The 16503-nt window shown below is 35.9% G+C and overlaps 1 protein-coding gene and 1 long non-coding RNA gene across 4 annotated transcripts in view; one reads left to right on the top strand and one right to left on the bottom strand.

Annotated features, from left to right (window-relative positions):
* Nucleotides 1-16503, top strand: part of RECQL5 (RecQ like helicase 5) — a 65638-nt gene that overhangs the window by 2186 nt on the left and 46949 nt on the right. For all 3 annotated transcript variants that reach the window (XM_034408647.3, XM_034408649.3, XM_034408648.3), the window contains exons 3-8: nucleotides 1064-1185; nucleotides 3360-3878; nucleotides 6342-6447; nucleotides 6580-6691; nucleotides 6913-7075; nucleotides 9020-9102. In XM_034408647.3, the coding sequence (XP_034264538.2) occupies nucleotides 1064-1185; nucleotides 3360-3878; nucleotides 6342-6447; nucleotides 6580-6691; nucleotides 6913-7075; nucleotides 9020-9102 (1105 nt within the window). The remainder of the gene's footprint in view (nucleotides 1-1063; nucleotides 1186-3359; nucleotides 3879-6341; nucleotides 6448-6579; nucleotides 6692-6912; nucleotides 7076-9019; nucleotides 9103-16503) is intronic.
* On the bottom strand, nucleotides 11594-11951 carry LOC148115402 (uncharacterized). The gene is made up of 2 exons (XR_015732478.1): nucleotides 11868-11951; nucleotides 11594-11767 (listed from the first exon to the last, which is right to left on the bottom strand). It is a non-coding gene; the product is annotated as an uncharacterized LOC148115402 (long non-coding RNA).

The following is a 16503-nucleotide window of genomic DNA, read 5'->3' as shown; positions in this document are numbered from 1 at the left end:
AGAAGGTTGCAAAAGATGAGCATATGATCCCAGGACACTGCAACCATCATAAATATGAACCATCTGTCAAGCATCCAAATATAAATAGCTTGACCTTGGGGATGCTGCAATGTTCATAAGTGTAAAAAATAGTCATAAATCACTTTTTAAAAATACTATTGTAACTTCAAATGGTCACTAAATGAACTGTTGTAAATTGAGGACTAACTGTAAGTCATGACTATTTTTCTGACCCACAAAAATGAACCATTTCACCTTAATTTAATCCATAACATTAAACCAATATTACTCCTGTTCTATTAGCTGGGAAACCCAGCACCTCTAGTTCTCCCAGCCTATCTGGAATTAAAGCAAATAGAAATCCAGTCCCATCCATCACCCAGAAAAAGAACAGCTGCAAAGAGCTTGTTCTCCTCACCATGGCACTCTGCTCCATCTTTGCCCTGCAGTTGCTATACCAAAAGAGCATGCTGTGGCAAAAATCTGAGAGCTGATAGTGTGCATACATGCAGGACTTTTTGAACAAGGAGTTGTTTTCTTACAAAGATAATTTATTATATGGCATTCAGAAGTGCAAATTTCATAGTTTCAGTTACATTTGAATGATTTCATAGACATCCCATGTAAGAGTGAAACTCATGGACACATTTCAGCAACATCAATGACATGGTCATTGCTACGGGGCTTTGTGGCCTTTTGATGGCCAATGTAGAGCCTCATTTAAATAATATCTGGGTATATGATACCGGAATCCACTCATTAAACTTGATCTGTGGTATCTTTTTTCTGGATTCAGCCTGAAAAAAAAGGTTCTGTCACTGAATAGCAGAAAGCTCACTCTGAGCTAAAGCATTTCTTTTAAATCATTTTCATAGAGTACGTAGCTCTAATATGTTTTACTACAATATATTGTCTCGGTAGTGTTGTGCTTATATGGATATATGTAAGGTTTGATATCCTATGCATATCCTAGAAAAAAAATTGTGCTGGTCTTCAAAACAGAATCTGGAGATACTTGTAATTGAAAAAAAGATCTTTGTACATTTTGTTCTTGCTTTTGCAGGGGAAAAGGATGTATTTGTATGTATGCCAACAGGAGCAGGGAAATCCCTGTGTTACCAGCTTCCAGCAGTTTTGGCAAAGGGCATCACGATAGTGATTTCACCATTAATTTCACTTATTCAGGTATCTTCTACAATTATTTGAAAGAAGAAATACATTTCTTTAAATAGAAAAATGCCTTAGAATCTACGTTTTCTGAAGAGCTTGTTAGCTTAATTCAGATCAATAATTACAGGTTATTGTATAATTCAATTTCATAACTGAAAGTAATTGGAAGTTCTGGAATTAGCATTTTTTTGGGGGCCTTCAGGTATTACCACAGTGAGATTATATATGTAATTGTTCTGAATTATCTTTCTGTATCAAACTTTAGAGGTGTTTAGAAGTTTCACGTAAATAAAAATTCAAGGAATTAATCCATTGTTTTTCATCTTTGGTACTACAGGTGAAAGTTGAAAAATTAGGATATCGTGCAAAAGTTCATTTATTTCAGTAATGCAACTTAAAAGGTGAAACTAATATATGAGATAGACTCATTACATGCAAAGCGAGATAGTTCAAGCCTTGATTTGTCATACTTTTGATGATTATGGTTTACAGCTCATGAAAACCCCAAATTCACAATCTCAGAAAATTAGAATATTGTGAAAAGGTTCCATATTCTAGGCTCAAAGTGTCCCACTCTAATCAGTTAATTAAGCCATAACACCTGCAAAGGGTTCCTGAGCCTTTAAATGGTCTCTCGGTCTGGTTCAGTAGGAATCACAATCATGGGAAAGACTGCTGACCTGACAGTTGTGCAGAAAACCATCATTGACACCCTCCATAAGGAGGGAAAGCCTCAAAAGGTAATTGCAAAAGAAGTTGGATGTTCCCAAAGTGCTGTATCAAAGCACATTAATAGAAAGTTATGTGGAAGGGAAAAGTGTGGAAGGAAAAGGTACACAAGCAGCAGGGATGACCGCAGCCTGGAGACGATTGTCAGGAAAAGGCCATTCAAAAGTGTTGGGGACTTTCACAAGGAGTGGACTGAGGCTGGAGTCAGTGCATCAACAGCCACCACACACAGACGGATCCTGGACATGGGCTTCAAATGTCGTATTCTTCTTGTCAAGCCGCTCCTGAACAACAAAGAACATCAGAAGCGTCTTACCTGGGCTAAAGAAAAAAAGAACTGGTCTGTTGCTCAGTGGTCCAAAGTCCTCTTTTCTAATGAGAGCAACTTTTGCATCTCATTTGGAAACCAAGGACCCAGAGTCTGGAGGAAGAATGGAGAGGCACACACTGCAAGATGCTTGAAGTCCAGTGTGAAGTTTCCACAGTCTGTGTTGATTTGGGGAGCCATGTCATCTGCTGGTGTTGGTCCACTGTGCTTCATTAAGTCCAGGGTCAACGCAGCCATGTACCAGGAGATTTTGGAGCACTTCATGCTTCCTTCTGCAGACAAGCTTTATGGGGATTCTGACTTCATTTTCCAGCAGGACTTGGCACCTGTCCACATTGCCAAAAGTACGAAAACCTGGTTCAATGACCATGAGATTACTGTGCTTGATTGGCCAACAAACTCGCCTGACCTGAACCCATAGAGAATCTATGGGGCACTGCCAAGAGAAAGATGAGAGGTATGCGACCGAACAATGCAGAAGAGCTGAAGGCCGCTATTGAAGCATCCTGGTCTTCCATAACACCTCAGCAGTGCCACAGGCTGATAGCACCCATGCCACACCGCATTAAGGCAGTAATTGATGCAAAAGGGGCCCAAACCAAGTACTTAGAACATATGCATGCTTATACTTTTCAGAGGTCCGATATTGTTCTATGTACAATCCTTGTTTTATTGATTTCATGTAATCTAATTTTCTGAGATTGTGAATTTGGGGTTTTCATGAGCTGTACGCCATAATTATCAAAATTATGACAAATCAAGGCTTGAACTATCTCGCTTTGCATGTAATGAGTCTATCTCATATATTAGTTTCACCTTTTAAGTTGCATTACTGAAATAAATGAACTTTTGCATGATCTTCTAATTTTTCGAGTTTCACCTGTATATTGGATATTGCTCATTGTCATCTTTCTTTAATCAACTTGTTTAAATAGAGGCAAATCAAATACTGTAGGTAATTTCAACCATTGTAGTTTAAAGAATACTCTTAAGGACCTAAAATAAAAAATTGCATGTATAGTAAATGTGTTTGAAAATTCTAAATATAGTTAGATGATTATAAATGTCTTCAAATTGCAGCAGTTTGCTGGTCAGATTCTTTTTGTAAAGTTATCTTTCTCTTTTCCCATAGGACCAAGTGGATCATTTGCTCTCTCTCAAAGTCAGAGTGAGCTCTTTCAATTCCAAGATGTCCGTTCAGGAGAGAAAAGCCATTCTTGCTGACTTGACAAGTGACCATCCTAAGATAAAGCTGCTGTACATCACTCCAGAGATGGCAGCTTCTGTTTCTTTTCAGCCCTCCTTGGAGCGTCTAATATCTCAAAATCTTATCTCTTACCTGATAGTTGATGAAGCTCACTGTGTTTCCCAGTGGGGGCATGACTTCCGACCGGACTATCTGCATCTTGGCTCCTTGCGTTGTCGCATGCCCAATATATCATGCATAGCCCTGACAGCCACAGCTACTAAGCAAGTTCAGGAAGATATTATAGCCCTGCTGAAGCTAAAGCAGCCTGTTGCCACTTTCAGGACGCCTTGCTTCAGGCCCAATCTGTACTATGATGTGCAGTATAAAGACCTTTTAGCAGATCCCTATGAAAATCTGAAGGATTTCTGTCTGAAGTCTCTTGGACAGCAAAATGAATTAGGGGTGAGTGAAATCTCTCAAAAAAAGATTGTGGTTTATGGGTCTTCGGTAACTTACAACTATCATGATAGGACAAAACTTGGATTGAATCATATTTCCTTTGCTACTTGTTCAGAGAGAGGAATTCCCTGATAACATACATAAGACATCACATGCATCTGTTGAGAGATAACTAGGAACTCAGCTGTGAAATATACTTGTAGCTTCATGGATAATATCAATCTGTAATAGGTTCAAAAGTATATAGTTCTAGTATATAAATCTATATACTAGATTTATTTCTGAGTAGACATGCGTGGGATAATTCGGTTGAAGTGACTTTTTTCAGAAAAACAAGTAAATGATAAGAGTAGTATTACAGAAAGAATAATTATGTATAGTCATTGACTTACAACAGTTCATTTAGTGACCGTTCAAACTTACAGCGGCACTGAAAAAAGTGACTTATGACCATTTCTCATAATTACAACCTTTGTAGCATCCCCATGATCATGTGATCAAAATTCATGTGATCAAAAGTGTGATCAAAAGTGGCTTGTTAACTGGTTCATACTTATGACCATTGCTGTGTCCCAAGGTCATCTTTTGCAGCCTTCTGACAAGGAGAGTCAAAGCCAGATTCACTTAACAGCTGAGTTACTAACTTATCAGCTGCAGTGATTAACTTAACAGTGGCAAGAAAGATCATAAAATGGGGCAAAGTTCACTTAGCAGCTGTCTCACTTAGCAACAGAAATTTGTGTTTCTGTTCAATTGTGGCTCAGTTGTGGTTGTAAGTCAAAGACTGCCTGTGGTCATCTAAATTTTCTTCAGAGCTAGATCTCAACAGCCCTCAGCCATTGCCCACATTAACCTGGGCAACTGGAAGAGTTTCTTTCACAGCATATGGAGAACTATAATCCCACTCTCACAATATTATTTATAGATCTGCAGGAATAAAGGAGGGATATAAATAAGTACATAGGTGACATGTATCCAAAAGGCTCAAAAGAAAGAATCCAAATTCTGCAGATTTTATTTAGCAAGTATGAACTTTTTAGCAGCACATTGGAGTTTGAATTCCTGATTAGTTTAGCAGAGTCAGATTGAAGCAAAAGGACTGTACATGAAAATGCAGATTATATAAATATTGTATAGGAATATAAGATTATATAAATTTATATAAGTATTGCAGAATTCTAGCTTATTGTGAAGTAAACATAACCTGTGTCACCTCATGGGAAACAGAATAAATATAATATTACTTTATTCTTTTTTCCATAAGGTGATTCAAGTTGTATAGTCCATTGATTTTTTTTAAAAGAAGGCTTTGAATATTTTTTAAGAGACTGTGAGGCATTGTGGTTAAGCTGTTGATCCCAGGTTCGTATCGAGGATCAATCATAGACATTCTTGGGCCATTCACTGTTTCTTAACCCAGTATACCCCACAGATTGTTACAGAAGACATCAGAGAAAAGGATGCTATGTATGTTACCTTGAGCTCCGAGAAAAAAAACAGGATATGAATCTAATAATAATAATTATTAATAATAATTATAGTATACTAAATTAAAATTCAGAGTCATCCAAAGTTGGGCAGCCATATAAATTTTTGAAATAAACATTTAAAAATATTTTGAAGTTGCAATTTCCAATTTCCTCTGCATATGTATAAATTTATAGATCTGTAGTTCAAACTACAAGATCAATTTAAGGACATATCACTTTAGTCTGCAGTACTTTTGTCTGTTTATTTAAAATATTTGTATGCAGTGGTTATCACCAAGGACTGAAGATAAGTACCATTTGTTTAACATTGTTATAACTTTGAATGGTCACTGAATGAATGATTGTTAAGTGAGGACTGCTTGTATAATAATTCCTTTGGCGCTTTAGATCTGTAGTTTAGAAAACTTAGCTATTTCGAGAACCTGTTCTGTCACACTTGGCATCACTGAAGGTTACCAAGCTTTTTATTAAAGTCAACATAAGAAGGAAAGGGGGAAGAATGGCTTATGTGAGGTAATAGAGACGAAAGAATATTGCCACAGAGAAATTGACCTTTTATAATCAGGTGGGGATCTATGGCCCTTTGATGACTTATGGACTTCAACTCCCAGAATTCCCGAACCAGCCATGCTGGGAGTTGAAGCCCACAAGTCATAAAGGGGCCATAATACTCCACCTCTGATCCATATGGATGGCTGGAGTCAGAGAACATAAATATTGTCCACTGATAAGTCTTTTTTGTCTTGATTGTTCAGTGTAGCAGATACTGTTCAGACTTTTGTACAAGTTCTATTTGGATGAAGGAAAATCAAAAGGTTCATGAGAATATGTTGGCTTCTGTATAAAATATATATAGTGTTAACCCTAAGCCAAGCATATGAAAACTTATCTTTTAGCACCTCATATCTCTAGCTTAAGTGTTATTGCATTTCTTTATGATGCTAATGTTAGCTTCATTCTCTTTTCCTCTATGCAGGGATATCCTGGCTGTGGAATTATCTATTGCAGGATGAGAGATGCTTGTGAGCAAGTGTCTATTGAACTAAGCTATAGGGGAGTAAAAGCCAAGGCGTATCATGCAGGTAATGAAAGCTCTGTTTCTTTTTACTCCAAGCAATTATTTAATGCATACCAAAAAATGTTTCTTAGGATAAATGGATGGATAAAGACAAAGTCAGCTGATATTATACTATTGTCCTTTGTTTTTTCCTAAGGGCTGAAGCTGGTAGAGCGAACCTCCATTCAAAATGAATGGATGGAGGAAAAATTTCCAGTTATTGTTGCTACTATCAGTTTTGGAATGGGAGTTGACAAACCCAATGTCAGGTGTGTGCAAAATGATCACCAAGTAGCCAAACTGTTTGTGCTTTCAATATCAGTATATGTCTTTGCTCCTTTTCATTTAATAAGATAGGGGCGGGGGGGGGGGGAGGAATCATAAACTGGCCTACATTTATTGTTGTGGTTAGGTTGGCCTTTAATATGGACGTATTTAAAACTTTTAGATGTATCCCATGTAAAAATTATTATTGGTTTACATCACACAGATTCGTTGCACACTGGAATATTTCAAAATCGATGGCTGGATATTACCAAGAATCGGGAAGGGCAGGGAGAGATGGGAAGCCATCAAATTGTCGCCTTTATTACTCTCATACTGACAGAGAACAAATCTGTTTTCTCATCAAGAAAGAAATTACTACACTTCAGGTAGGGGCCTTGTGTGGTATGGCTTCAGTGAATTCTTTCTTTGCCAAATCAACTGCTCATAACTAAGAATCCTTCATTTACTATGTATAGTACTGTGTACTATAGCTCACATTTCAATGCTCACAAAAAACAGTTTAATTTTGTATTTGAATAAAACGGGCAAGATACAATATAGATTTTACTGCTTCCTCTTTGTGAAGGTAACAGTCATGTTCGTTAATATGCAGACAGCTTCTTACTAGTAACTGGCAGGTTTGCCAACACATAGTTGGCTCTTTTTATATACGTAGTCTATTCTACTCATAAGTAATACATTGAAACTCATAATGGATTTTTTTTTTTGGTACAAAATTTCCATACTGTACTGGCTTACATTCCATTTCTCCCCTTAATACCACTATTGTCCATGTTTCCTCCAAAATCAGATTGCCTTTTTTAACAATGATCTCACCAGTTTATTCCATATTCTGCACTTGAATAGAGACAGCATAAGATATTTCAACTTTCTTTAAGTTTTATCAATTTCTTCAATAAACTAATTCTTCAGCTGTTTGCACAGAGTAGGATCTAGGAATTTGGTATTTTTTTACAACTTGGACAAATCCCCACATTTTATTATGTCTAAGATTCACATGATCTCACACACTCAAAGGAGAGAAGGGCTTAATCCCACCCCCCTTATAATATTAATCTTTTTAATCTTTTTTCTTTTCTTTTTAAAAGAAAATTAATCTTTTTCTTATCTATGCTTCAATTGTTCATACATATCTCTGCAATCATCTTGTGAGTTTAGCAAAATAGTAGATGCCGGTAACCTAGTTTGCAAACATTTCCCATCAGTAATTGTGCTGGTGACTATGTCCAAATAGGATTATTTCTATAAACTCAAAGACACAAATAAAAATCAGAAACATCCAGCTTCTCTAACATTCTATTTGCAGTCTGTATAATTGTTTCTACCATCCCATTTGTCATAGGACAGGTACACTTGTCAATAATCCTTTCAATTTATTCAGTACATTTTATATACTGGCATGCAGGGAAATTCCATGTCTTCTAACATCAGCTACCTTAATCGAGTTTTTAGAGTAGCCAATCTAATTGAATTTGCAAAATTCATTGCTTGATCTAGGGCAACAAACATTTTGTCTCCCACTAAATTAGTCATATAATTGCCCAATCTGGCAAGAATATCCTAAAAAATCTCTATTATGGGGGCATTAATACCTTTGCCTCCCCTTTGTTTCCTTGTTAGTATTCACAGTGATTTTTAGATTTCTCAACACTTGCATGTTCTGCTTAACAGAGTGCTTATCTTCAGATTAGAATGAATTAAAAACTTATGTTACTTCCTCTCTAGCAACATGCATAATGAAGCTGCCTGTGGTTTCCCATTCTTTTTGTTGGTTCTACTTCCACATAGTACAGCTGAAATACAGCTTTGTTTCCATCTCCTTCATGTTTTTTATACATTTCCCAAAAACATATTTGAAGGCTATTGCTGTTTCATGGCTACATGGTACCATCTAAATTTTTTTCTGTTGATTTTTTACATGCGTTATGTTCCTTAGCACAACAAACATAGAAAATATACAGAAAGACAAATTCAGTGTGGAGGTAGGTCTAGCTTTTTATCTGGCTCCTCTTATTTATTCATAAGTAATATGTTGTAATTGATAATAATACTGAGGAAAAAAATGAAGACTTATTTGCTACATTCTTATATGAATGTATATGAATGTGTACTCATATATGAATATATGAGTCCATAAAGAGTATACTTTCAAATTGCTGCAGTACTTTTACAGGATTTAAATAAAATGCATATTTGTTTGTAGCATCATTACGCAATTAAGGATAATGTGACATTGTTGTGAATAAATGGTTTTCTGAATTCAGTGCTTTGGGACATAGCTTTGTTTATTCAGTTTTATGTTTCCTCAGGGGAAACGAGGTTCCTTGAAGGAGTCTGATAAAGCTGTGATGAAAAACTTTGAGGTTATGGTTGCCTTCTCTGAAAATCTTGTGTAAGTATGGATGGATACTCAGATGGGTTGGAAGCTTTCTCTTCTATATTATATATGTGTGTGTGTATGTATGTGTGTGTGTGTGTGTGTGTATAATAATGTAATATCAAGTAATTTTATTATTTGATAAGATGGGCAGGACTAAGGTTGGGCTGGTAGCACAAGAGGCCTGTGTTCTATCAGTTTTCTCTTCAGAAGATCTGTGAGAAACCTGCAATATTCAGTAATTAGTGTAGAAATTACAACCTGTCCAAAAATAAATTCTATATTTAAAATAGATTGTGCTGTTGGAGCCATGAGGAACTTACTTTTGCAGTAAGAGAGTAATGTATAGGTGCTAAATATAGGAAAATATAGGTTTGTCTGTAGTCTAGTGTGCCATTGTTGGATTTCTAGAGGACATTTAATGTAGTATTACAGAGATGCCAGGCAATAATGGTGGGCAGGACTGAGGCTCACATGTGGATAGAGAAGAGATATTTTCTTACTTAGTTTTGGGGGCTATAATTGAAGACTGGGGCTGTAATTGAGAGGTTCAAAATTGCATTGCACTAATTTGTTAGCTTCATCCATATTATGGGAGAATAAGAATAAAAGCTGAAGACTTTTTGATTATATAGTTGTATTTGCATAGTTATTTTGGCAATAGTTTGAGCTTGCCTTTGGCTTCTTCCAGGATTTTTTTCCAACTTTCCAATCTAGCCTACAACTTCAAATTTCAATAGAAAAGAATATGTTGCTTGAAGTTGAACTATGGAGTCCTAGGTGCTCTGTAAGTTTGGTTGTTTGCTTGCAGATATTTCATTACCAAATAGGTAACATAATCAGTGCTCAAATAGTTAGATAATGACATGTTTGCAAGCAAAGAACCAAATTCGAAGATCACCAAGGACTCCACAGCTTCTAATTTCCTGGTGGCTTTCCATCCAAATGCTGACCAAGTATTACACTGTTTAACTTTTTCAAGGTCAGCCCAAGTTGCCTACATGATGGTAACTGTTGTGGTAGAACAAGGTTACAAGAAGATAATAAAATTTTGTTTACATTATTCTTGAATAATTGTTGCTCATTGGTACTATAGTACTATATATCAAGTACTACAGTATTATATATCAAGTAAATATATTTCATATATTTACTTGATTTACTTCCATTCCAAGATTGAATAAGATTTGTAAGATGTGTTGATCTATTCTGAAATCAATTATTTTGGGGGACTTGCTACCTAAATCTTGGAATAGTAGGGGTTTATTTGTAAAGCTATTGGTGTTTCAATTATTTGGTACGTTTTCTTCCCAGGGCTTAAGGTAGAATATGATTCTGTATTCACCTTACCTTTTTTTGAGGCAGGTTACAATAAAAATAGGAAATACAATATCTGGGCAACATTACTCAGTATTCTGTGGCCAATTGTAGACTTGATGTCCCCGGTTTTAGTCAGGTGTTATGCCTACTCTGCCACACTGCTTGAAAGGAATAGATTTTTCATACGCACATAGAAAAGATAATTGAAAAAAAAAAAGAGACTTTTCATATACTTTAGAAAAGACAACATAAAGCAAATTGTCCTTCAGGGAATTGGACTGATCCTTAGCTAAGTACTTTTCATTAGGGCAGTGATTTGAATTAAAGAGCAAATCTGAATCAGCAGCTTCCTGTATGTATACTTCACACCTGTTAGCAACACTTTGAAGCAACTGCATCTTTTCCTGGGGCCACCCAGCTGCCTTCTACAGCTGGCATGTAAACCCAGGAAAATTCACATTTGGCTTAAGGTATTTCAGGCAGTTGGTACGTTCATCTGTGGCTCAAATGGCATATCCTTTGAATTGTTGCCCAACCCTAGTTTTTATGGCAGTTGCCTGAATACTGTACAGGTGAGAATGGAGATTACGCTTATAACATGCTTTTTCTTATCTCTATGACTGCTTTAGGTCATTTCTTTCCTCCTATTCTTGAGTGGTTCTAGGTTTCATATTGGCTGGGATAATATGTAGATTTGGCTACATATTGAATGAGTGGCAATTGAGGCCCATTAGAATGAGAAGAATGTTTTCATTGTTTCTTATGGAAGTAATCCTAACTATCCATAATACCTCCAAATTGTTGGTGAAAATTTTCATGAAATCAACATTTACCACGGCCCTGTGTAATATTCAGATGTAGCATCCAAGTACCCATGAAAGATAATCCATCTTGTGTATGTAAGAATTTGTACATATGCTGTATGAAAAATGTTACAGTTTATTTACTTGGACAACAAAATAGATTGTATAAAAGATTAGGGCTATTCTTTATTTTAAATAACAGTTTGATTTTTTTTTTATTCATATCATTGATTTTAGATGTAACAGATGTTTTAAACAGACCAACTGTCAGGTCCTTTCACACTTAAAAAGTTTGCTAGAGAAAAAAGTTAAGTAGATGATCTTCAGAAAAATTAGACATATTCTGAAGTATAAAACAGGCCTTTTGAAAGATTGAATGAAGATTTCTGAGACCATAGCCATTTATTGTTCAGTTTTCCATTGCAATTAGACACCACCCTTGCATCAAAAACACAGCAGAAACATGGCTTATTGCAAACTTCACTTGGAGTCAGCCCTCAGATGCTAGTTGGCGTTATGCTTTAGCAACACCAGTTTCTTCTTTGATACATTCATTTCTAAATTCAAAAGATAAAACAGCAAGAAGAAGCAGCTCTTTACACTGCTCAGTCACTCTGTAGTTAAAATACCGTAAAGGCAAGTGCTCTCATGATTTACCCAGAGCTTAGTTTCTCCTTTCAGTTGAACAGCAGCCAAAGATCACAGCAAACAAAATGAGGACAATGATGATAGTGAAGAATGAAACTATCACCACTAGTCCCCCAAGAACCCAATCATCCGTCAGAATCCTTGTTTTCATATCTTCTAGAAATTGAAAAGCTGCTTGCTTTGCAGTTGGCATTGTTTCCAGGCCCTGAAGAATGCAGGAAATAAAACATATATGTACACTTATTTAATTGACAATGTTTTAAAAAATTCTCCAGTTCTTTCCAGGCTAGCAATTCTCAAACAATACAGGTAGTCCTTAACTTACGACCAGTTGCTTAGCGACTGTTCATAGTTACAATGAACCTACCTTCGGGCTACTTATAATCCAGATTCTAACGTCCAACAATCAAAGCCCCTCATTGGTTATGCGAGCAAATTTTGGGCACTTGGCAACATGGCCGCATTTACAGCAAGTTACAGGTTCCCACAGTCACATGACTGCATTTTACAAAAGTTTTGCAAAAAAAAAAAAAAAAGGCACTTACTTTCAGTTTTCGGCAAAACCATGCCATAGCAAAAAAAAATATGGATTTGCTTAATGACTGCAAAATTTGCACTTATAGCCACATTGTTCACTTAACGACCACTGCAAAAAAATGTTGTAAAGTTGAGTCAGTCACGTGACTGCAACCATTACAACTTGCAACCATAATGGTAAGGCTCTGTTATGGTTATGTGTCAAGGGCAAACTGTAGAAGTGCTTAGAGATGGCTATAGGAGTAAGGTCTCTAGATATTATTCCCCACAGCAAGGAGAAACCCAGATGGTTAAATTTATTATTTTATCCAAAGAAGAGAATATATTTAATTTGTTTCTGTTTGGAAATTGCTTCTGGATTTTGTGCTTGCAATTGGGGGGTGGGGGGTGGGGGGGGACTGATTTTGTTTTTGCTGATTAGATAGGTTTGTTGCTATAGAAACGGCGAGTATATACTGCTGTGTAAAAGTAAAAAGTTGAGGCTGTAATGTTATCTTCTGTGCTAAAGAGAGTTGGAAGTTGGTGCCTTTTTCTTGTCCCTCTTTACTCCATATTTTCTCCTTTCTCCTTCCCCCAGTTTTTTGCGAATTTTTTAATTTTTCTTTTTGTATTTTATAATTAGATAAACTAATAAAAATGTATGAAAAGAAAGGAATAAGGTCACTAAATAGAGGTAATTCTTGTTTTATGACCACGATTGGGATGGGAATTTTGTTTGTTGAACCAAGCAGTCATTAAGCAAGATACCCATGCGACCGCGCTCTATGGCCACATTTTAGACTCTCCCAGTTGCAGTCAATAAGTGATTCTGTGGGTCGTTTACTGGAGTGCGTGGTGCCTCAGGTGGTGGGGAAACCATATTGCCTAACAGTTCATGAAAATTTGCTGCAGGCTGGGAGGCTCTCACCTTCTTCCCACCACACCACATCTGGGAAGCCCAGGTCCTCTCCCTGCCCCACCACACTAGGGTCCATTTACCTTTGCATTCTTCTGCAGCTACTGACAGATGTACCCAGCCAACGCAAAGCACAACCTCCCTACCAGGACCACCTCATGTCATTCTGTAAGTGGGCTCCATTCTCGCGAAGATTTGGAAGGCTCCTTCTGCAAATCACATAATTTGGAGGAGGACCTTATGAACCACTGCAAGAATTATCACATTTGCCAGGCTAGGAAAGCTAGCAAATATCATCATTCTGAAGGCATGTCATATTTTGCTAACATTCTCCTTTTGACAGCCAGGATATTTAATCTTGTTACTTGTCACATTCCGAGCTAAGCTGCAGAACATGTTGCCCCATAATATTGTGGTGATCACAACATACTTGTAACTTAAGATAGACTAAGGAAAAAATGAATTGAAGTACTGTTCTGATTGCTTACTAGTGTGGACATGTCTGATATAGACTGCCAAAAGTTGATTGGCTGCTAACTAAACTCTGCTACTATTTGAACTTACAATGTGAACACATGCTAACTGGTATTTCACATTGCACTAAGCAATAATGTTTTTGGTTTTTTGAATAAACCAATTCTGGTTTATTCAAAAAAACATGTTTAAACCAACTATGACATAGTATAAATCAGGCATTATGATGTGTACTAGGATGTGTGAACAATCCAGCTATTTTTTTACCCTCCTTGCAAATAACAATAGTGAATTCAGGCTGTCAGCTGATATTGTTGGGCATAATTTTTCCTGTGTCTCACAAATGTTAATGTTCTAACTTTCAAACATATTTAGCATTTCAATTTTTAAGTGAAAGGGCATGGCTAATTATCTTAGTGTGAAAAAAAAGGCAACATTTTAAAGCCACTTTCACTTTTACAGTAATTTCCCTGATTTGTTTTCATTGAAAAAACATATGAATTATGCATTGAATCAGCAAATGTAAAGTGAACTGATTAAAGACTGAAAATTAAACATTAGCTGGATTCAGCCTGTTTATAACTAGTCTTGCTTTCCAAATTTTGCCTTAAATCTGGTTTGGAATGAGAAGGGGCTAAGTAAAATGTAAATAATTTCTCTATTATAGGGGCATACTCAGTTTGAATGTTTGAAATGTTGTCATTTATCTGCACATTAGTGACACCATTTACCTGAAGCTTCCTTATAGTACTACACATTTTATTTTAAAAGGCTTTTTTATTTATTACTACATTCAGCCGATACAGATAGAAACAACAAAAAACCTTTCTAAAAATTCATCTGTGAGCTTTCAGGACTTTTTGGAATCTCAGAAGCATTTTCTATAAAATGATGATAACTTTGCCAACAGCAATTGCTTCAAATCCCAAATCCTTATAAAACAGCCATTTAGTTGTAATAATTTTAATACACTTGGAGAATACAAAAGCGAAAGAATGACTTTTTTCTTACCTTTGTATAGATTTTGTCTATACTAGATGTGGTTTGTTTCTGTGGAAGTCTACCAAATGCACTCCTGTCTGCTAAAAGACCTTATTTCACTTACGTGAATTGCAAATACAGAATATCTAATATAGGTATTTGTTCTTTAGTAAATCATTAATACACCAATAGATTATTTCTCCTCCAATATAGAAGTTTCTAGGGGACAGGTTTATTTGCAGTTCTGTTGTTATAAATACTACTGTAAACTTATTTTCGCCATGATTAATCTACCTCCAAAACTGAATAGAATTTGTCATAATTACAAGAAAAAGCACTCTGGAAAAAAATCTAATTTGCTGGGAATTCCCCACCCCACCCCCATTTTTATATTTGTTGGGAAATAAATGTTGGTTCTGGGCTATCTATTTTCTTATGTATTATAAACATACAATAAAAGTGGCATTTGCAGTAAAGATTCTGAATGAGAATGGAGAGACCCATATATTATTTACTTCTACGGTAGAAAGAAGTTGATTGTTTTATTAATTTTTCATCTAAAATCATTATAAATTTTCATATATAGGTTCCTTCTTGAGCAGGTAATTGTTGTTTATATTCTATAAAGAATATGGCAGTAATTTAGCTTTTGGTGCTGAATGTGTTTTATAATTTCATGTTAAAGCAATAAATATGTTATGGAAGTTTAAAGCCATAGTAATCCCCCCAAAATGAAGGTATGAATGATGACAAATAAGTACACACTAGACTTTTCTTTCAGAAAGAAAGAATTAATTGTTTCACATGCCTTCATTGAAGATTGGTGGAACTAATATTTCAAAAAAGGTGCTTATTTTTTTTCCTTGCAAGGCCTTTCTCAATACAACACATACTTTTGTTTCTCCCCCAAAAAAATCTCTTTAACAGATTTGTGAGGAAAGCAGATGTGTCCAATAAAAGGTTGAACACTTTCTCCTGGAAGACTTCCTCCCTAAACCTTAAAAACAATTATTTCAGCCTACCATTAGTTTCAGTTTCTTTTAATCCAGCATTTTTTTCCAGTGTAATACTTGGTTTAAATTTATTAAATTCAGGATATTTATTAAATTCAGGATTCAGGATATTGTACAATTTTTTTCTGTAGCGCACTATCATTGTATTGTTGGAAATACTGGACAATGATTTGACTATGGGATCATTTTGTGTGGCTAACTTGTTCTCTCCACAGTCTGGCAGCTGTGCAATTATAAAAAAGCAGCCATGTTTGAAATCAAGTTAATCTCTGTGTCTCTGTGGTTGCTGAAGCTGTTTTCTTATTCCTGTCATTTGCACAAGGGAGTGACTTCTGAAACAGTGCACACCCAGAATAAATATACTGGAGGCTTTTCATCACTCTTCATAGCATATAGAAATAGAACTTGCTGGCAGATGTTGCAGAAATGCAGCACCTTGCATCTCTCATCTTTACTTATGTTGACTGAGGTTCTTCCCAATTATAGTTCTAAATGTCTGGGCCATAAGTTTCTCATCCTTCCACTAAGAAAAACAACCTCAGTTGTACCTTAATGCAGCAAAACTTCATGACAACTCGGTTGGATGCTTGACAAATCTGGTTTTGCAATTTGGGATTGCAGAAATTTGGAAGAATTAAATATTTGCAGGCACAATATATAACTGGTACATTGCTCTAAGTTTTAGTTGAAAAGGTATACAGTTTTAATTGAGGTATGGCATATATATTCAGCATATTTAAAGTGC

Source organism: Pantherophis guttatus, chromosome 2, assembly GCF_059756535.1.
Source record: "Pantherophis guttatus breed Tessera chromosome 2, ASM5975653v1, whole genome shotgun sequence".
NCBI classification, from domain to species: domain Eukaryota; kingdom Metazoa; phylum Chordata; class Lepidosauria; order Squamata; family Colubridae; genus Pantherophis; species Pantherophis guttatus.
Note: the sequence above shows the minus strand (reverse complement) of the source record. Positions and strands in the feature narration are given on the sequence as shown.